Raw genomic sequence first — 21,975 nt, forward strand, 5'->3', positions numbered from 1 at the left:
CCTGTATCAAGTGACTCAGTGCCAAAAAATCAGCCACAGTAAATCGACTTTTAACTGAGGTAAGATGTATTAGTGACAGCAGCTGTATGCTGAGACCTAATTTAATTTCTAGAATATTTGCTTCTAATTATCATGCACACAAAATTTAATTTGCCAGTTTGCTGTAGTGCAGTAATTACACTGCATGACCGGAGCTGAGACCTGGTTTTTGCTCAGAATACTACATCTGTGAGGGGCTGGCTGAGGAAAAGACATCCCTGCGTATGGAATACAGCAGTAGGGGTTGGGTTAGATGGCCTTTAAAGATCCTTTCCAAGCATTCCGTGGTTCTGTGGTCTCTCAGGGAGGCTGGGTGTGGGAAACATGTCCCTGCCATTCAGAATGTGACATCGCTGAGGGACTGGATGAAGCAAGCACATCCCTGCATTTGGAACACGATATCTCTGAGGGGCAGGGTGTGGAAAATGCATCCCTCCTGTTTGGAATACGACATAAGGGGCTGGACTAGGTGAGCTCTAAAGATCCAACCCATGATTTTATGACCTCTGTGGGGCTGTGTGGGGAAAGCGCATCCCTCCCATTTGGAATATGACATGTCTGAGGGGCTGGGTGGGGGAAAACACATCCCTTCCTTGGGAATACGACGTCTCTGAGGGGCTGGGTGTGGGAAACGCATCCTTCCACCTGTGAGGAGAGAGCCGGTACAGCCAGGTGGAAAATACAAGCGTGTAATTGAGAACTACCCCACCGCACTTGCGAAGCGATTTTTGACCGTGACAGCCCCGCCCACGAGGCGGGCGCAGGGCGGGGGTGTGGAAAACGCATCCCTCCACCTGCGAGCAGGGAGCCGGCACGGCGCGGTTGGCAATTTAAGCGTGTCGTTGGGAATTACACCCACGACGCTTGTGAAGCGGCGGCGGTGGCGGCGGCGGCGGGCAGCCCCTCACGGCCGGGCGGGAAGGGAAGGGAAGGGCGCGGGGCCGCCGCGCCTGCGCGCTGCGCCCCTCGCGGCGCCGGGGCGGCTGCGCGGGCGCAGAGGCTGCGCTCCCTCAGAGCCGCCGCTCCCTCAGAGCCTCCGCGTCCCGCAGCGGCTCCGCCTCGCCGCGAGCCGGCTGCGGGCTGGGACAGGGACACGGACCGCGGCAGGACGGGGCCGGGGGCCGCCGGTGACAGGTGCAGGATGTCGGCCACGCTCTACGTGCTCTCCACGCTGGGTGGATACGTCCTCACCTCCGCGCTTCTCCTCAAGTGCCCGGGGCTGCTCCACCGGCCCAAGCGGCAGCGCTTTCGCTGCCGGCACATCTCGCACCGCGGCGGTGAGTGAGGGGGTGCGGGGATGCAGGGGAGGGGATGCGGGAGCCTTTCTGCTCTCTGCCGCTCCCGAGGGACGGTCCCCGCCGGGCTCCCGGCGCTCAGGGCTCCGCGGCCCGCGGGCGATGCTCCCTCACGACCCCGGGGCGCTGCTCTGGCCCGCCGGGCGCGGGAGGGACTGCGCGGTGCCCGTGGCTTGCAGTGGGCTCCCTTTAAACCTTCCTCCCTCAGCCTAATTTTAGGTGCCACCTGCTGACCAGTGCCTCGGTTCAGCGCGGAATTAATCTCCGAGGTCTGACCGCGCTAGTCGAAAATCAGCTTTTTAAATTTTTTTTAATGGGGCGTGATGTTTTCCCTCTCAGACACGTCTATTTTTTTTTTTTTTTTTTTTTTTTTTTTCTTCTGACGATTCTGTATCCTGGTATTTCTCTCCCCAACCGGATGGGCGTCTGGCTGTTGCTTAGGTCAGGTACAAGAGAGCAATTTTCCTGCCCCTGACCTCCTGTTTGCTTTGCTTTCTGCTTTCAGGGGAAGCAGAATTTGCTGTGAGTCTGTTCTTGCTCCCCTCGGTGTTGCAGGCAGACAGTGAATGGCTCAGTGCCCTGGTAAAACCCTCTTCCATTTGAAAGTCAGGCATGTTGATTCTGTCTAAAACAGGCTTTTTTTTAAGTTTCTCCTACCTATTCCAAAGCATTGGGAGGGGGGAAATGCAGCAAGGTGTGTCTTCCTGCTCTGTAGAGATCAGCTCTGTGCTCTTCCCTGCTGCCTCACCTAATTTTTTGAAAATAGGTAGCTTGCTAGTAAATATTTTTCGATATTTTGTGTGAGAGATGTCTGGTACTGCATTTAAACAGTTTTCAATATCATATTTAGTGCCCGTTTATGCGGGGGTTGATCACAGTTTTAACCCATGGTCCTTAACAAATGCTGCTGCCTTGAATTATCAAAATATAAAAACTGGAGCTGATCTCCTAATGATTTTATTCCTGGCACTTCTTTCATTTACTTTACTTGGCAGTTTAAGTTTCTTTGTAACTATAGCTTTAAGCATAGCATAAAATGTAGCTTTTTGTGAGGACTTTCTATATTATCAGTTGCTTGGTATTTATATTTTTCCTTCAGCAAAAGAAAAGGTTCTTAATTTTTTTTTTTTATTTGTAAGCTGTTAAAAACTTGCAGGCGACTTTGTTGGAACTTGGAATGATCCCCTAAATCTTCTGTTCTCACTCCTTTGCAAGCACCTTAGTTAAGATACACAGCCCTAAGCCTGGAATGCGAGTGCTTGGGCCAGTTGCTCTAAGCTCCGTCGGAACAGCAGGAAAGCCTGGCTTAAGGGAGGATTATTCCTCAGGCATTCAAAGTCCACGGTCTGTGAATTGTTCCTGTGAAATCCACCTGAGGCAGGCTGGACGTTGCAGCAGCCTTTTGCTCACCTGAGGCGGAAGATCGCTCCTGCTTTGCTCTCCTTGGTGTTTACCCTGTAACATAAATTCCTGTGGGACTTGAGTTCTCCGGCTTTAGTCATGCTGTAGCTTTAGACTCAGCGTCAGGTTTCCTATTGCATTACTATTGCAGTTAGCTGGGGAGATCAAGGTAACGCTTAACTGGTTTGGCTTTTTTTCCCCTCTGGGATGAAACCTTGTACAGTCAAGTTTTTTAAGTCTGAGGGGCTTGATTTATCATGCTTTTTCATTCAAGAATTTTGTCACCTCATTTTGTAGACTCATCGCTGAATTATTTCTTCATGTCTGCATAATTTTAAAATTGGTAATTTCTGAGAGCAATTTTTGAGTCTTGATATTCTGTGTTGGAGTCCTCTGTCAATGCCAGCAGCCCTAGGTTGCAGGGTCTCCTCTGAGAGAGGGTAGCATGATGATTTTTACACAGAATAATTCAGATTGGAAGGGACCTCTGGAGATCACATCTGACCAGAGCAGGTTAACCAGAACCTGATCCAGTTAGGTTTTGAATACATCCAGGTATGGCGTCTCCACAACCTCTTCAGGGAGCCTGTTCCAAAGTTTGGTCACTCTTGAAGCACAAAAGGGGAGTTTTCTTACGTTTATAAACTGAATTTCCTGTATTTAAACTTGCTCCCATTCCTCTTGTCCTTTCCCTGAGCACCACCAAGAAGTTTGGCTGAGTCTTTACTCCCTCCCATCCAGTATTTACACCTGTAGGATCCTCCCCAGCCTCTGTTCTCCAGACAAAACAATTCCAGCACCCTCAGCCTCTCATTGCACATGTAAATCTCTCATTCCTTAATTTTCACAGCCCTCCCTTGGACTTCCTCTGGTAGATCCATGTCAATCTTGTACTTTGGAGCCCAGAACTGGATGTGGTGCTCCAGGTGTGGTTTCACCAATGCTGAGCAGAGGGGAACAATCACCTCCCTTGACCTGCTGGCCCCAAAACCTTCTGAAGGTCATCTCCTTGTGGCAGTGCTTGGTGTTGGCTCGCTCTCGGCCATGGCGGTGCTTGCAGAGTGGGAATGTGCCCTCCTAATGTCTGGAAGTGCCATTTTGGCTGGGGAAGTCTGTTCCTTGTAGGGAATGAGCCCGTGAAGCTGGAGGCGTGTTTGAGGAAGTGTCAGAAGCCCTTTGGTCAGCCCAGCCTTCTCACTTTTCAAGGGAGAAAATTACATTTATGAAGTAACTTGTGTGGTTCCCTTTTCTGCATGTGGTTGCTGATTTAGAATTCTTCTTTCAGCTGATCTCTCAACTTTGTTCCTCATTTCCCCCAAAATGCTACAAGTCAGGCATTTGACTCGCCACCCCTGATATGTCACCATCCCTGGCCCTTGACCACCTCCCTGCCACGTGATTTGTTAGATCAGCCACTTAAAATTTTATTTTTGGAACTTTCTGCCCAGAATGTTAGGATACTCTTGTTTTGTTCACAAATTGAAGACCTGACTCAGGTATTTTGGCCCTTCCCTCACCGTTCAGGATGTATGGGCTGGATTGCCACAGCTGATAAGTTATCTAAAAACTCAATCATTATTGCAGTTAATTTGTAACTGATCAGCCAGGCCCTGTGCAGGGAATTCCCATTTGTTAGGCAATCACCAGATGGATACCATGAGGTTCTTGTGTTCTCCTTTGTCCCGTGATTCACTTTTGCCACTCAGCCAATTCCCAGTTCTGCAACCAAATCCCATAAAATGTTGGTGAATGTCTGATCACGGAAGCTGCTGTGGACTCACCATATTGTTTTACATTAAACCCTGCAGGTTTTTGTCATCATGGTTCTAAGTTAAGTCTTCCATTTTGTAAACCTACCTGAGAACAACAATTTTAAAGTGGTGGTTGTGCATTGCTTTAATTAACTGAACGCAGGTTTAGGTAAGTATGTCCTGGTGAGGTCTTGTTAATAGGCAAGGCCTTAATTAGAGCTCTTATAATTGCTGTTTACAAAGTCTGTCATTCATTACTGTCAGAGAGCAGTTGAAATTTGCATAGATATCTTCATCAGCATGAGTATCCTCCTGAGGTGGTTTTGTTTTTCAGTCTATAATATTGCCTATTATCTGAGGTGGGGAGAAGGCACAACCTTTTCCAGTCCCTACTCAGGCTGATTTTCAAAGGTTTTTTATGCAGAGAATGCTGGCTCAGGAGTTGCAGAGTTTAATCCTGCCTGAGAGAAAATTAAATTTGCTTGTCCTTTCATTTCTTAACTGAAATTGACGTGTGTTTCATTACTTGTATGTGAGACCTCCCTTCTCCTGCAGCACAAACAATTATTGACAGATCTGTGCTGTTTGGGGAATATCCTTGCACTGAAAAACGAGGATGTCACCTATTTCACCCCAGCTGGGTTATACATTTAGGGAGTGTCAGCTTTAGAATGTCTTGGGTGCTTTAATTCATAGCTTTTTGTTATTTTTTTCTCTTGTAACTCTTCCCACCGACTCTCAAATAGATTTTTGCATGTACTTTCCCTATGCCTCTGTAACTTATTGTCCTAGCTAAATACCTCTGGTAAAACAAACACTTTGGTTTGAATATTCTGTGTTACACAAATCCAAGATAAGTTCTTTTTTTTAGGTCATTTTACCTGGAGAAGGTCATGTCCCTCCAGTGCATTGGTGGCATCAGAGATTTCTGCCTTGAGCTTCATCCTCATTTCTCAAAATATGTACATTTTAAAACCTGTTAGTTTTTCATTACATTTTCAGTGGGATTGAGGGGAGAAAAAGGCTGTTAAGTTTTATTTTTGTTATTTCTGTAGGTGCTGGAGAGAACCTGGAGAACACAATGGCAGCCTTTCACCAGTGAGTACAAAAGGATGAGAATATCTAAATTAGGTGTTCTCATTGTCTTTAGTGAGTGAAGCAACCAAGGGAGGTGGGACTTCATCAGTTCTTTGGGGTCACAGCATCCTATTTCTGAAAGTCAGCTCTCCTCTGGATAACTGCTGTGGATTGCCAGACATCCACTCCAGCTTCACCAGAAGGAGTTGGGATACCACAAATTATGGTCTGTGCACAGTAACAAATAGAAACAAACCCTGAGGCCTGAGCTGTGCTAGCCAATAAAACAGCAAACAATACTGTGCTTAATGGTGATTATTCTATTAATTTATCACTATAAAGCAGCAAATGCTTTTTTATGTTTATTTTTTCCTGCACTCTCGCACTCTGCAGTCACGCAATGTGTGAAAGCCTCTTACTCAGGGGTTTAAAATGGGGTTGGGACCAGAAAGCCTTTTAAGCCTCCAGCATTTAAGTAGTGAATTTTAACAAGGTTCTCAAAGGCATTTGAAGAAGAAGCATATCTAAAACTCCAGCTGCTGCTGAGAAGGGACCACATTATGTGGGCTCCTCTTTGTTTTCTTTGGGGTTTTTCTAATTTGCTTTGTGCTAAGGAGCCTCATCAGTTTGCTGTTTCCCTGCAGCCTGAGGGGTGCCAGCTTTCCCAACCAAATAAAAGAAAGTACTGCACTATTTTCTATCTCCATGGAAGCTCAGCATAGTTTTCTGTGGCTTTTTGTTTGGGTTTTTTTTTTTTCCTGCTGGCTTGCCTTTTTTCAAGTCTGTTACCAGACTTTCTGAAAGTGCTTCTTCCTTCTTTTTAACCATTTCTTAATTTTCATGTCATATCATACTCATTGTGTACATGAAGGTCTCTTGCAATGGAAGTTACTCCATTATCTATTTTTATTTTATTTCCAGAAATAAGCAGTAATACTTAGAGTAAGGACTGTGCTGGGGGTAATACATTTTGTGACAATGTTTTTCTGACTCTCTTCTGCCCGTTTTAATTATTTTACAGCTGTGGTGGAACAAATGCATTGAGGTCCAGTTTTTGAACCCACAACAGCTGCCAGTAGCAAAGTTCATCTGAGTAAAGAGAGCCAGGGTACCTCTGCAGGAAGCAGAGCAATTACCTCCTGTTAGGAGTGGAAACTCTTCTGGCTCCTTTTGGGAAGGGGTAAAGGCTTTCTCCATCCCATTTGCTCATTCCCATCTTCATAAGTAAAGCAGCAAAAGGAATGGGGTAGAAAATCAGTGATCTAGCTGGTGAAAAATGGTCAGGGCTGGCTCAAACAGCTGATATGAGCTGATCAATTTATAATCCATCAGATTCTGTGTGAAGCCAGACAGGGTGTGTCTGCAGGAGCTGCTCTTGCTGGTTGGCACAAGCAGGAATATTTGGCTGTTGCTGTAGCTGAATCCAGATGAGAATGTGTGTATGGGGGGAGGACGCCTTTATTGGCTATTTCAGTTTCTATACTGCTTAATTTACAAATATTCTGGAAGGAAATGATAAGCTTTTTGTACCAAAGGCAATATTTTTTTAGTTTTGCTTTATTGGGTAAAAAGCATACTAGAAGGGGGAGGAGGGGCTATAATCTTGTCTTACCATATTTAAATGCCTCTGTGGTGCTTTTAGGTTATACAACAACAGATTTTAAGGAAGAGCACTCTCACCCTAATTTGCAAATGCGAGCCTAGCTCACAGCTTGAGTTCTGGAGCAGGTGGATCTGAATCCACAATGATGTCCTGAATCTGGAGCCTTCTCTGGAGCAGTGTGAATTTGACAGAACAAACTGATTTCCAGCTGGGAAAGCTCAGCACTTGAGGAAGCTTATTTAGCAGTGAGCTGCTTGTAAGGGCCTGGCAAAGTCTCAAATTTGTTAACAAGGAAAGTTGTTGTTCTCCCCTTTCTGTGCAGCATCAGCTCTGACTTTCTTAAGCAAGAAATGTTGCTAATAAAATCTGCTGGTGAAATGATAAAACATGGGGACATCTACAGATTTGGCAAATCTCCTGCAGCAGATTTGGAGTTGCTTTCCCTCTGGAGGAAAAATATCACCCAGTACAGCCTGTGATTCTTCCATATGTAACAGGATTTTGTTCTTCTCCTAATTCTTAATTAGCAGCACTGGCAAACAGTTCACAAATTGGCTTTAATTTGACAACCCTCCTTGATTATTATCCCAGCCGGACCAGAAATTGTGTTAAACACTTTAGGGAGTATGTTCTGATTTATTTTTTTGTTTGTTACTACATTAGTGGATGTTCATGGGCTGTGTTCAGCAGCCAATAAAGCCCACAAGGAAAAGGCTGTTGCTGAATTTACAGAGCTTTGGGTCTCAGGTAGGCACAACTCACAGGTGGTCTAGGCTTGCTCAGAGGTGGATAAAAAGGTTTTGAAGGAAGAGTTCAGACTTTTATCTGTCTGTTGGAATGTCACCTCTTTTCTAGTTAAATGAGCAATTCGCTGCTCATTGCAGTAAAGCTCTTTTTTTTGTTTTTGTGTGAGGTTTCTTGTTCTTATTTTCATCAATATTATAATTACTTTTTGCTTTCCTTACTCCTCCTATGAACCAAACTACTGTGGAGTGGATTTGGGATTGGATTGGAGCTTTTCAAAGCAGTGGGTTGGAACAGGAATAGTTATTTTGCTTTGAAAAATAAGACTGGATATTTAGTTGTCTATTTCCTTTTAATTTAAATTAAAACTTTTTCATTAAAACAATAGTTTAAGGTTGTTTTGCTACCCAATAAAACAGACAAAAGCTGAAAAGTCCCACTGCTAATTTCCTGATCCATCCCTTCCTGATTCATGTAAATAAAGTAAAAAAAAAAAAAAAAACAACCCAGCTTTCACACCTCTGTCATTTGTTGTTTCTAACCACAGATTTCTTTTTTCAAAACCTCACTTCCTGCAGTGGGCAGATGTGCTGCTGCTCATAAACACCCCACTCCAAACCCTGAACCAATCCTTTAGGAGCAGGTTTCTCAACCCTGGGGTGGCAGGCTGCAATGCACAGGTGAGCTTCCCAATTCCTATGGGAGACAGAGCCAAAAATCCCATCTCTGCTTCAAGAGATGTTGTTTATTCTTGCATCAGCTTCCCACTGCAGCAGAGATTGTGAGGATACCTATTTGCTCCTTGCTCTGCAGCAGGACTGGGAGGATTCCTTGCACCAATAAAGCATCCAAAGTCCTTCCAGTGGGGTTAGATTATGGAATGTGTTGGATTTGGAGCTGCACAAAGCACGAGTGGTTCAAGGCAGCCTTTCCTTGCAGCGCGGTTAATTTGGGGACAGACATGTTGGAGCTGGATTGTCACCTGACAAAAGATGAGCAAGTGGTTGTGTCCCATGATGAGAACCTGAAGAGATCAACAGGAGTTGATGTCAACATATCTGACCTCAAATACTCGGTGAGTTGAGGAGAAAATGGGCTGGGGGGTTGTTGAAAAGTGCATTTATAGGGTGGGCAGGGGGCTCTGTGTGTGCCTGGTGCCCAAAACCAACGGGGAGGATTCATCTCGATAAAAAACCCAATCAAAAAACCCACCCTAAACTAAACCACCCTCACTAAACTCCCTGTGCAATCAGAAGATCACACCTGGCACATTCCACAGGGTGATTTACTCCTCCAGTATCAGCTTGGGTGAATGGCTCTGGAGCTGGGATGTTTTGTCACACTGATGGCAGAGTGACAAAAGCTCTTCCTGGTGTGACCAGTTTTTAGGGGCAAAACTGGGAGATGAATCCCCCCTACCTCTACAGTGGAATTTTCAGAATCCTCAGACATCTGGGATTGTTTTGCTTTGTTCAACTACAGGTGACACAAATCTAAGAATGCCAAATAGTTCAATTAATACTGAAAGTGGTGCTACTGAATCAGTTTTTTGGATGAGAAGATAAGTGGCTTGTGAATTATGATTTTTTTGGTCTTTTTGGAGGAGGGTCGTGATTATATCCCTGCATTTGAATTGATGTTCCATTCCTCTTTATTTTTAAGGAACTTCCACCCTATCTCTGCAAGTTGGATGTCACCTTTCAGAAAGGTGAGATGTTTGTCTCTTGCTGTTTCAATTTTCCATTTTGTAGCGTGGCAGTTTCCTGCTTTGGCAAAGGGAGTAAAAAAGTGCATTTGCTTCTCTCATGGCAAAAGAAGATTCAAAAGAAAAATATAACCCTGGCTGTAGAAACTAGTGCAGTAGTTACTGTAGGTATGACTTGGAGTTCAGAAGGAAATTTTGTTCTCATTTTGTCTTTTCACATTAATCTCGTTGCATTTGGTGTGTGGTAACTGAGCCTGTGTTTGCTATTTCAGGATTTTAATGTTGCCTGCACTCCTACTGTTGCTAAATAATGAGTGAATTTCATGAAGTTAAAACCTGAATGTGCAACATGCTCAGGGCATTTTCATTATGGAAATAAGCTTGTCATAGTTAATTACAGCTGAATGAAGTCATTTTTTGTTTGAAAACGTGATTATCCTTGGAACTTTATACTTTTATTAAAGTTTGAAGCTAATGAGTGCTCTGACATTTCTGCTTTTATCTGTGGTTTGTTAAAAGTGGCCACAGCAGTGAGAAGTTTCTTGTTTCCCCAGAATGTCAGTGTGAGGGGACAGACAATCGTATCCCACTCCTGCAAGAGGTGTTTGAGGCATTTCCAGAAACTCCTGTCAACATTGACATCAAAATGAACAACGACGTGTTGATCAGAAAGGTACATGAGAACCTGCTGAACTGACAGTGAAGGCAGGGGAATGATGCTGATATTCCTGAAGTTTTTTGGAGTTCTGGCAGTCTGTGACAGCCAGATCTGTGTTCTTGGACTGCTTCACCCTTCACGTGTTGGGTCCTGCTCTCTGTGTGAGGTAATACAGGAGACAGAGAAGGGATCTTGTGCAAGATGTTCTGTAAAAACTCTTTTGGACCCTTCATTTGGAAGAGAAACTGCTCCAGCACTGCTGGAGACAAGTTTGGTTTGTACCTCATGGGAAGGGTTTTCTTAGGGACTGTTGCTCTCCAAAGCAGCATAAAAACATGATGTTACTGTGTGGATGTGTTCAGCACAGAGGGCAGTCTTTCCAGAAAATACTGTTTTGTCATTTAGGTTTTTTGAATTCTTCAGGGTTTTTTGTAGGCATATTTTCCAGAAAATACTATTTTGTCATTTAGGTTTCTTGAATTCTTTAGGGTTTTTTTGTAGGTATAACCTGTTGTCCTGAACGCCTGTTTATTTCCCATCAAAGCATCCCAACCACCTGATGATGGGAAAGAGTAAAGAACTCTTTCCTGTAATGATTTCCAAAGCAAGCAGAGTTTCAGTTAAATAATGCTGCACTGAATTTCCAGTGACTCCATGTGAGAGTTGTGCTTTCTGTGCTGCAGGTCTCAGAGCTGGTGAGCCAGTACAAGAGAGAGCATCTGACCGTGTGGGGCAATGTCAATTATGAGATTGTATGCAAGTGTTTCAAGGAGGTAAGGCTGAGTCCAGCTAAGCTTTGTTACTGTGTGCTGACAAAACCTACAGAAAAGCACCCTCAAATCAAGATTGAACCAGCTAAGCCAGGCTTCTACTTGTGGTGAGAAATTCTCTGCTCAGATCGTTCTGCTTGCTGTACTGCTAAAATAAGACAAGCACAGTTAACGCTCCTCTACCCTGCCATAAAATACTTGAAGAATTAAGCTTAGTCATGTTTTATTCTTGTTTTATGAAATATAGGGCATTGCAGTTTTATGCCAGGAGTTCTCAGAAGCCTGTTTTACACATCATTCATCTGATAAAAAGCAATTTTTTCTAAGGATTGCTGATTGTCTGTTTTTTTGCATGAAAAGAATGGATGTGGCCACTAGTGGCCACAGTTGCATCAGCATAAAGCTGTTGTTTCACAGTTATAATTCTCCTCCTTTTTGTGCTGAGGAATTTTACAATTTAGAATTAAATTAAAATTGTGCTTAGTCCAAGGGAGTTACACACCTGAGTGAAATCCATCTTGTTGATAGTTCAGTCTAGTTGATTATTTCAGCAGTTAAATTTATTCACATAAGGCAGCTTAATCTCAGGTGTGATTGCTGAACTTCAGACATGCACTGATGAGTACATTTAATTGCAACAGAGTCAAAATCTACCCAGATAACTGAGAATCTCTTTCCTGGTTCCTGCAGAACTCTGACATTCCCACCATCTTCTGTGCCCAGCGTGTCCTCCTGCTCCTTGGCCTGTTCTACACTGGGCTGCTGCCCTTCGTTCCCTTCAAGGAGGAATTCTTTGAGATTCCCATGCCCTCCATCATCCTCAAGTGAGTTACAGCCCACTGCTGCACCAGTGTGAAGCAGGTGAACCCCAATGCCTCCCTGAGCACTGCTTTGTTGGGCTGAGGTTGCTTTTCTTTTGGTTTAGGCACTTTTGGATACTGCTGGGAGAGTTCTGTGCACAGTAATACACAGCAGTTCTGTACTAACAACTAATTCTTGCTCTTTTCTCCTCTTTTCTTGAGAACAAATTTGTCTGGTAGGGCCAAGAGACAAGTCAGCAGTAGGGTGGAAATGAGATTTCACAATCTTTCTCATTCTTCACTCAAAATGCTGCAGAATTCTCATCTCTGCTGCTTCTCTTAAATGTAGCTCATTTCTCTTGTATAACCCAATTCTACGTCACTATCTTGAGCAGTGAAATTACTGCTCTAATTTGAGCAAGATGAATTCTTTCTTCATCAAATTCCTTTTGCAGGAATATCTCAACTAAGATTTTAATCTGTGCTCTGGTAATTTTTGGTTTCCTCTTCCTCAACAGGCTGAAAGAACCAGAGAAGATGTCAAGAAGCCAGAGATTTGTTATCTGGCTGGCTGACACGTAAGATTTTTGTCTGATTAAGTTTTTATTTATATTTTGCCTTTAAATTAACACTTGACTCAACTAAGATTAGCTATTGCTATAGCTATGCATTATATATGTTCAGTTTCTTCCAGCTTTTTGTCAGTGCAGGATAAATCAGATTCAAATCTTATGTAGGTGTGCTTTTATGCTTTTCTACATACACTGAAGCTTTCTAAGGTGCAGTTGACAGTGGAAATTATTCCAGTTGTGTCTGTTAAGCTTCTGTCCTTAAGCGTGCTCAGCTAATTAACATGCAATTAGATGCAGAATGCAGATTTCGTGGATGTGACTGTTTCATAATGTTGTCAGAGGAGAGACACTGTTTGCCTTACAAGGAGGAGCACTTTGCATTTTAAGAATATCTGTGCTTCAGAGGGGATTTAGTTACAGGTTTTCAGTGACTGCAGTGTCTCCCAGCCCTGACATCTGTTAGTTTAATTTCTCCAGTGGCCAGGACATTTTCATGTCTTCTGGTGGGAAGGATAAAATCTGAGTGGTTGGTTCATCAGACATGGTGTAAGGATTTCGTCCTGCAGGGTGAAGGATTTCTCTGCTGGATTTGATCTTCAGCAGAGCTGATACTTGAATTGCTTGAACTGGAGGTCTTCTAGAATTGGATTTCTCTTGTGGAGAACTCTACACACTGTATGGAAACTTCATTGCAGGTCATCAACAGAAACTGAAAATTCTATCTATACTTGAAGCTGTTAATTAATCTCCCTCTCCTTTCTCAGGCTGCTGATGAGGAAGGCACTGTTTGACCACCTCACAGCTCGGGGCATCCAGGTACAGTGGGGAAAGCTAAAGTGAGAATTCAAACCAGACAGACACAGCCTTGAAAGAGGTTCCTGTTCCCCCCAGCAAGTTCTTTGTGTTTCTGGGACCATGAGTAGCTGTCTAGTTCCTGAGCAAAAGCTGCTGCTCTTATGTTTGCAGTGCTCTGGTTGCAAAGAAAGATTTGTATACCTGGGAAAAAAAAAGAGGTTTTCATTTAAATCCCTTGAAGTTTAGGGTTTTTTTCCCCACTTCAAAATTAAGCCCATAAAATCTGCAAAACTGGTTATCTGATGTGGGGCTTTCACAAAATAATACTGACTTTTAGAAGGATCTGAAGTCTTGGGTAGTAGAATTGGAGTTACCATTAAAAAATGTCCCTTTTGGAAGGTGAGGGGGAAAAGTTCAGTATCAGTGTAATTGTTTCTCATTTTAAATATGCAGTAACAGCTCTCTCAGATCAAACAATTTAGGTCAAAAGCTACTTTTTAAAAAGAAAAGAGTATTTCCTGTAATAACTTGGTTGTTGCACCCATTTCATAGGTGTACATTTGGGTACTGAATGAAGAGCAAGAATACAAGAGAGCATTTGATCTTGGAGCTACTGGAGTGATGACAGACTATCCAACAAAACTGAAGGAGTTCTTACATAATTACCCAGCATGAAGGAAGAAAACTGAGAAAGTCCTTCCAGAACAGATTGTGAGCCAAGGATATTCCTCATTAAAAAAATAATTGGGGGCAGCATGCACAGATCATTTTTGTTGGAAAGATGTAACTGATGATCTTGTTGTCAAGTCACTACCTAATGTCAAGGTTCTCTATTTATTTTAAAACTTTAATTACATAGTTTACATTTGTAAATAGCTCATTTAGTGACAGCACACTTCACAAATGGTGATGATTAGGAAGAGAGTTGCCTAATAAGGTACCTGTAGATAATAATAAGCTTTATCTTACCTGTCACAAGTGTTCCTAAGCAGCTGTCCAGACATGTCAGTTATTCCAGTTATATTCTAGTGAGCAGAAACTGAAGAATTTCTGGAAGTGTAGCCTGTGTGTTTGCATTTCTAGTGTTGCTTTTAGATTTCAGGTAACTTTAGAGCAGAAAAAAAAAAAAAAAGGAGAAAATAAAGGAAAACAGGCACAGGAGAAATAGCAAAGCAGTCTCTGTGGCTGGCCAGGTAGTGAAGTGTACTCGGTGAAGGTGGTCGCTTTTAGCCAAAATTAACTCAGTATAGATTTATTCCATCATTCTCACTGACAAGAATGTTGAACTGGAGTTGGAACTGGATTTGGACCCTCTCTGAGTGATGGCAGCACTGTGACTTGTTGGTCTGGGTCTAAACACAGGATTTAAACCAGGATCTGGGTTTGACACCGAGTTGTAATGCAGGGTCCAGGTTTGCCCCTGGCTCTGGTCTGCCTGTCATGGCAGTAGCTGCATTTCCAGGATGGAAAAATGCACTTGTTACGGATTACACTCACTTTGAAGTTTGCCCCTGGCTCTGGTCTGCCTGTCATGGCAGTAGCTGCATTTCCAGGATGGAAAAATGCACTTGTTACGGATTACACTCACTTTGAAATAGCCTTTTCACCATGTCCTAAAATTCTTTTGCACATCTGTGGTTCTTGATGAACAGGAAGTTGTTTTTTAGGGTGAGGGACCAAAGAAGACTTAAGTTTGGTCAGGAGTTTCAGGGACAAATGCAAATGTTCCTACTAAATGAATTTGCCCAAAGCAGATTTTTATGTGTGTTTATAAAGGGAGGAAGTGTCAATCTAGAATGTGTACAGACTTTTAGTCTTTTCTCTCCACAAAAATCCAGTCAATATCCATCAAGCTTATGTGCATGGACATGGGAATAACTGGCAAAAGCCAGGAAAACCCCAGGTGTGATGGAATGGGGTTAGGCAGGAAGGTATTTCTGGAAGCTTCCCATGCTGCTGTGTCCTTGTGAGCAGGAGTTACCCCTGTGTCAGACAGGTTGGAGCCTGCAGTGCCCGTGTGCCTTGGTGTGCTCATGTCATGGCTGGGGGTTCAGGGGTTCGATTATGTGGCTTAATGACACCCAGTGTACAGAGCTCAGTCACTGAATCATCAGATGCTCTCTCTAAACAAGAGTTTGGGTCCAGCAGTGTCTCTTTCTTGAAAGGATTTCATGTGAAAATAATAGATCTTAAAAATAAACACACTAGTCAGATGTGGTTTTACTGCAAGGAGCAGCCACTGTGCTAAAAACTGATTTTTAAGTCTCTTTTCTTTCCCTTTGGTAGCTCAGATTTGGGAGGGTTCTTGTTGCACCCCCTGGCTGCTGTGCCATATTTATAATTGTGGAGCATCTTTGCTGTTCCACTGCCTGTCAGGAGGCTGTGAGAATGCCAAATCCATCTGCAGGGAGAGTGTTTGTTTCTGCACCACAGTTCCTTTCTGAGGAATATGTCTGGATGAAATGGAAAAAAACTGCTGCATTTAGGATTCAAGTGAACATGTGCTGATGGGGGCAGATGAGTTAATGTTGTCCTTTTGAATATCTGCCTGGTGAAGATGACTGCAGATTCAATTTCCTCCTAATTTAATCAGCCTTGTTGCTTATTGAATGGAAGAGAGGGAAATGTAACTTCCTAACTGTTCATGGGGGGAAAAGGATGAAATTATTTATTAGGTACTAAGCTTTCTGTTTCCCTCTCAGACCAGTTCTGTCTGGTCACATAAGTGCTAATAATCAGTCAAGTCACAGCTCTGCCTGCTTTTTAGAAGCCACAGAATAGTTATAGAAAATGTTCCACATGCAGCTCAGTAAATTAAAAAATTCCACCTTTCAGTCCTAATCTGGGTTTATTAGCAGTCTGTAGCTCCAGGTAGTTTTTATGTAATGTGGGTTTTTTTAAACTCAGTTTTATTGCTATTGAATTTCTGACACATGCACCAATATTAAGACGCAGATATAATTATGGTTTTAGAGAATATTATCAAAAACATATTAAAACTTGTTTGTTTCAGTTAGGAAAATTTAAGTTTTAAAATACCAGTTTTGATCTCTGATTTACTTTGTCTCAAGTTTCCCTTAGCACTCAATAAATAAACAATTTTCCATTATTCTGTATTGAATGATAAAACACAGGTACTGAAATGACAGTGTTTTATATTTAATTTTAATATTTTTATTCTCTCTAGTAGTAGAGATGGAAATTTCTGCCTTCTAAAATTCTCACCACATTTTTCAACCCAATTTTTGTCACACCACCAGTGTTCTTGCATCTGATGGAGCTTCTGGCTGTGCTGTGTTATACATTGACCTCTCTTGGATAAATCTGCTGCTCAATATCTAAAATTTGATTGGGAGGGAAAGGGTCCAGTGCTGGAAAAGCTGCTGGATTTATTCACTCACCTGTTTGGGCTTTAGCACAAGAGCTCAGGTTTGATCTCATGGGACGGATAATGTTCCATGGGTGAATCCCAGCACCAGTGCGCAGGGCTTGGGCCATGATAACTGTTGGTAACAAACACCATGGACTTGGGGTAACTGTAAAACATTTGTTCTAATCCTTGTTTTGAATATTCCAGAGCTCGCTGTGTGATTTTTTTTTAAACCACTTGTACAGAAAAGCTTTTGTTGAGAACTTGCACAACTGTCCAGAAGGATGTTCAGTTAATCTCTCCCTCTCTCTGAGGAGAGATTCTTTTCAGGTACTTTTAACTCTAAATATTGTTTTAACACTGTGTTCTCAACCCTGTTGCAAACTGTTTTATGTATGAAGGATGGTTGCATGTATTTCATGCACTTTTAATTTGCAGAAAGTCTCGTGGACCTCTCTGGCTCCAAAGCTATGCAGTGATTTTTCTGTTCATGTGAAGAAGGATTTGATGCTTTTGAAATGTGGCACATTAAAACATCTTTGCTCATAAAAAGTCTAAAACCGAATGCTTGTTAGGTGTCAATTCTTTCCCTAAAAACCTGACTTCTGAGAGTGGTTTTGTGCTTACAGTGTCCTTGGTGAGAGTTTGTGTTCACAGGAATTCCACTTGCAGCAAGTTTGTCCTTTCTGATGATCAGCAGGATGATGTTTCCTCTAGTCCTAGAGGAAAAATTTCCAGCTTTCCTGCTGGATTGCCACTAAGTTCCATTAAATATTAGGTTTGAAAGTCAAGTGTAATTTTAAAGCCATCAGGGTTCATATTTAGGTGAGCAAGGTGAAGTGGGGGTTTGTATATTACAATATTTAGTAACTTCTAAAGGATTTTTCCAGCATGATGAGAGGATTCTCCAGATGGCTCTGCATGCTGTTTGATTGCTTAAAACACATCCTAAATATTTGGTAAATCAGAGCACGGAACTGGGGGGCATTACAGAGCCTTTACCATGGGAACTGTTCATCAGTGATCACTTCAGGAGGTGTCACCTGCCATAAACCTCACACGGAATATTCAGAACAACGTCCCAGTGCACTTATCCAGAGAAGGCTCGGGGTGCTGATTATTTTAAGGAATTTTCAGGACATATACTATAGTACATATACTATACTTTATATTTTATATACATTTTTAAATAGATTTATATATATACATGAAGTGTATATATATTTTTATACATGAAGTGTATATATTTTTTATACATGAAGTGTATATATATTTTTTATACATGAAGTGTATATATTTTTTATACATGAAGTGTATATATATTTTTTATACATGAAGTGTATATATTTTTTATGCATGAAGTGTATATATATTTTTATACATGAAGCTATATATTTTTTATACATGAAGTGTATATATTTTTATATATATATATTTTATACAGGAAGTGTATATTTTTTTAATATATATTTTTTTATACATGAAGTGTATATATTTTTATATATATATTTTTTATACATAAGTGTATATATATTTTATACATAAGTGTATATATTTTTTATATTTTTTTTATACATGAAGTGTATATATTTTTTATATATATATTTTTTATACATAAGTGTATATATTTTTTATACATAAGTGTATATATATTTTATACATAAGTGTATATATTTATACATAAGTGTATATATACTTTTATACATGAAGCGTATATATTTTTATACATGAAGCGTATATATTTTTTATACATGAAGCATATGTATTTATACTTTATATATAATACTTTATATAATTTTAATACCTTTTATATTTATATAAAAGTATATTTATTATATACATAATTTCATATACTTACTATAAAGAATATAATTGTGTATTATCCTTTTGTATAATTTTAGACTTCAATATATTATATATACTTTTATATATTATATATAATATACTTTAATATATTTATTACATATAGTATAATTATATATTATACTTTAATATATTTATTATATATACTTTTGTGTATTTATATATACTTTAATATATTATATATATTTATATATGTTATATAAAAATATATAAAATATATATTATATAGAAATATATATTTATATATACTTTATATACTATATATACTATAGTATATATTTTTATAATATAGTTATATATTTAAATATTATATTTAAATATATGTTTATTTAAATATTTCTTTATATATTTAAATATATTATTTATGTATTTAAATATATTAAAATATAATTATTTATATATTTATATACTTTATATATTATATAAATAGAAATATTTTATATTATATTATTGTATATAATATATTATTATATATTATTATATATTATTTATATATATATATAAAATAATATATAATAATATATAAGAACATATTATTATATATTATAATATTTTATTATATATATAATATAGTAATATATATTTTTTTATATATATATACACATATATGCACATATATATATATTTATGTATGTATATGTATATATATACACACAGATATGTATACACATGTATATACATATATATATTTATGTATGTATATGTATATATATATACACACAGATATATATACACATATATATACATATATATATTTATGTATGTATATGTATGTATATGTATGTATATGTATATGTATATATGTATATGTATATATATGTGTGTGTGTATATGTATGTATATATATATATATGTATGTGTATATATATATGTGTGTATATATATGTGTGTATATATATATATGTGTATATATATATGTGTGTGTGTGTATATGTATATATGTATATATATATATATATGTATGTATATATATATATATATATATATACACGCTTTTTTTTTATCCTGGGTTTGCCCCCGCCGTTCCGCGTGTCCGATGAATTTGAGAAGGCAGTCAGTGTGAAGGTCCCTGCTCCGTCCTGCCGCGGGAGGCCGCCGCAGCCCGCGCCTTCCCGGTGCCTTTCCAGGGCTCCATCCTCCCCGGCGGGACGGGACCGCGCCTTCCCGGTGCCTTTCCAGGGCTCCATCCTCCCCGGCGGGACGGGACCGCGCAGTGCGGAGCTGTGCAGGGGAACGCTCCTGCAGCCCCACCTGAGACTGTGCAAATCCTGATTGTGAAATCTGGGTTATTGCTGTAGGCAGGGAAACCAGGGATCCGCTCTCGGCGTGGTTCTACCGCTGCACACTCACGGCTTGGTGATTTTTGGGGCAGGATGAAGCACTGGGTTTTTGTAGGACCAGTAGTGAAATTGGGAATTGAGTTGGAGCAAAAATAGTGAAATTAGGAAAAAAAAAACCTACTTCTGTTAATGATGTGGGAACACTTGAAGGATGCCTTCTCATGTCTAAAACATTTCAAATATTCCCATTTTACAAATAGAGAAAAAAGGCAATAGCAAAGGAGGTACCTTGGTTACAAGGCCATTAACACCTGCTGCAAATAAAATTCCGGAATGCCCAGAAACTGAGATTTTATCAGCTCTAAACACACTTAATTCCCAAGGTGTTGAGGCAATACCTCAGTGGGTGATCTGGTGTTTTCTCCCCTCTCGGTATTGCCTCGACAAAAGTTCCCCCCAGGCAGGGATGCTCGATCAGTTGGGCTTTTCTTGTTTAAATGATAATTAAGGTTTAAACTGATATCAGACACTGAGCAGGGAAAAACAGTAGCTGTGCTGCTCAGACTCCAAAAAACGAGTGTTTGCAAATAGTGAAATGAGCTGTTCAGTTGAAAGCTGAGTTGTAATTATCATGGAGCCAAAACTCAGATTTTTTTTTAATAGATTTCCCTAAAGCTCAGCCCAGTAGAAGTTTTCATGGTGCTGCACAAGCTGTGCTTGCCAAGTTTGCAACTAAACTAACCCAGAATCAAATGTGAAAGTGGGATTTGAAGCTTTAATAAGTAGCATTTAACCCAACCAGTGTTTTATTTTACAAAAGCTAGTAAAATTCTCCTTATAAAACACTGTTATCCCTAAAAACCTTCCCATTTTTGTAAACCATGTGGTTACGAACTTAAAGAAGAAATTTTGGCTTTTTTCTGATGATATTTTACTACAACCTCAGAGCTGTGTGAGCCCCCAGATCTCCATGGTGATGCTGAACTTAAAGCAAAATAATTCCAATTTATCATCACCCTAAACCAATAAACAATAGAAACCTTTATAAACAACATTGATGTTCACCTTGTAAATAATAATGCACTGAACAACTCTGCTGCACAGGTGAGGGGAAAAAAAAATTCACTTCTTTGCAGCAGCCTCTTGATGATGTAAATTTGTTTTGCTGATGGTTTGTTGTGGTTTCTGGGTGATTTAAAGTTCAAGTAAATTCTGTCACCACTTCCTGCTGATAACCTGGTCCAGATCTGTTAAATACAGAGCTTTTAGCACTGGGCAGAGGGGCTGGAAATCTGGTTTTTTGCTTTTTGCTGCTGGCTGGGGAAGGCAGGAGGTTACCTAAGAAAAGGAGAAGTTTAAAGCAAGCCTTCAAAGCAGGCTCAAGATAACACAAATTTTTTAAAAAATAGCATTTTTCCTCTTTATTTGGTGTGTTTTACAGCTGCTAACTAGCCCGGTGCTTGAATCTTTGCTAGCAGCGTGTTTAAATTGTGCCTCGAGTGTACAGGGGGTGAAAAAAAATGTCATTATTGTTGAAAATCTGGTGGTGGAATTCCTCACCCAGCTGGTTCAGTGATGTGACCAGAGCGGTGGGCTTGGCTTGTGTGGAAGGAAAATAATTTATAGCACGAGCTAGGATGTTTTACCCACAGAAGTGATCAGAATTAATGGAAATTTTGCTTTATTATTCCATGTATTTAACATTTGAACCAGAGTATTGCTCTTACTACCAATTAAGGAATTCTGCAATAAAATATCATTGAGAATTTCCTTAAGCAGGAGAGAGTTAGAACAAGAATCATCTCATAAAGCAAATATATTTCAGCCCTGAAGATGCAGAACTTTAATCATGGATGTGAGAAATGGGCAGATAAAAAAAAAAAATTAAATATTTTTAATATTGGAAACGTCCAAGGGATAGTGGGAAGAGTTCCTGCCCGTGCCAGGGGTGGAATGGGATGGACTTTAAGGTCCCTTCCACCCCAAACCATTCTGGGATTATTAAACGTGTACTTTGTACACTGAATTATTGTTATTAGGGAATAAAAAACGTGTAGGGAGAAGCTTGCAAATGCCCTGGGCTGCTGGGTGCTGGAGTGTTAATTACAGAGCTTTGAGGGGTGGCATTTAATTGGGGTTTGCTGGGGGTGTGAGCACACCTGCAGCTGTTGGGGTACAAATCTGCCACGATTTTGGGGTTAATACTGGTGCGTTTTGGGGGTTAATCTTGGTGAATTTTGTGTGAATTTGGC

At 40.5% G+C, this 21,975-nt stretch overlaps 1 protein-coding gene across 1 annotated transcript; it reads left to right on the top strand.

Moving 5' to 3' along the window:
* Window positions 1-1,019: 1,019 nt before the first annotated feature.
* GDPD1 (glycerophosphodiester phosphodiesterase domain containing 1) lies at window positions 1,020-17,145 on the top strand. The gene is made up of 10 exons (XM_068210635.1): window positions 1,020-1,316; window positions 5,542-5,584; window positions 8,850-8,985; window positions 9,573-9,618; window positions 10,170-10,288; window positions 10,957-11,046; window positions 11,734-11,867; window positions 12,362-12,421; window positions 13,180-13,231; window positions 13,763-17,145. The coding sequence occupies exons 1-10, from the start codon at window positions 1,181-1,183 to the stop codon at window positions 13,883-13,885; spliced, it is 939 nt and encodes a 312-aa protein (XP_068066736.1). The 5' UTR covers window positions 1,020-1,180; the 3' UTR covers window positions 13,886-17,145.
* Window positions 17,146-21,975: the final 4,830 nt, after the last annotated feature.

This window comes from Anomalospiza imberbis, chromosome 20, assembly GCF_031753505.1.
Source record: "Anomalospiza imberbis isolate Cuckoo-Finch-1a 21T00152 chromosome 20, ASM3175350v1, whole genome shotgun sequence".
Classification (NCBI taxonomy): domain Eukaryota; kingdom Metazoa; phylum Chordata; class Aves; order Passeriformes; family Viduidae; genus Anomalospiza; species Anomalospiza imberbis.

Bases quoted from the DNA above. Each gene is read 5' to 3' on its own strand.
- GDPD1 (XM_068210635.1), top strand. From the start codon at position 1,181: ATGTCGGCCACGCTCTACGTGCTCTCCACGCTGGGTGGATACGTCCTC. The intron at 8,986-9,572 runs GTGAGTTGAGGA...TTTATTTTTAAG, and splicing joins TATCTGACCTCAAATACTCG to GAACTTCCACCCTATCTCTG. The intron at 9,619-10,169 runs GTGAGATGTTTG...TTGTTTCCCCAG, and splicing joins GGATGTCACCTTTCAGAAAG to AATGTCAGTGTGAGGGGACA.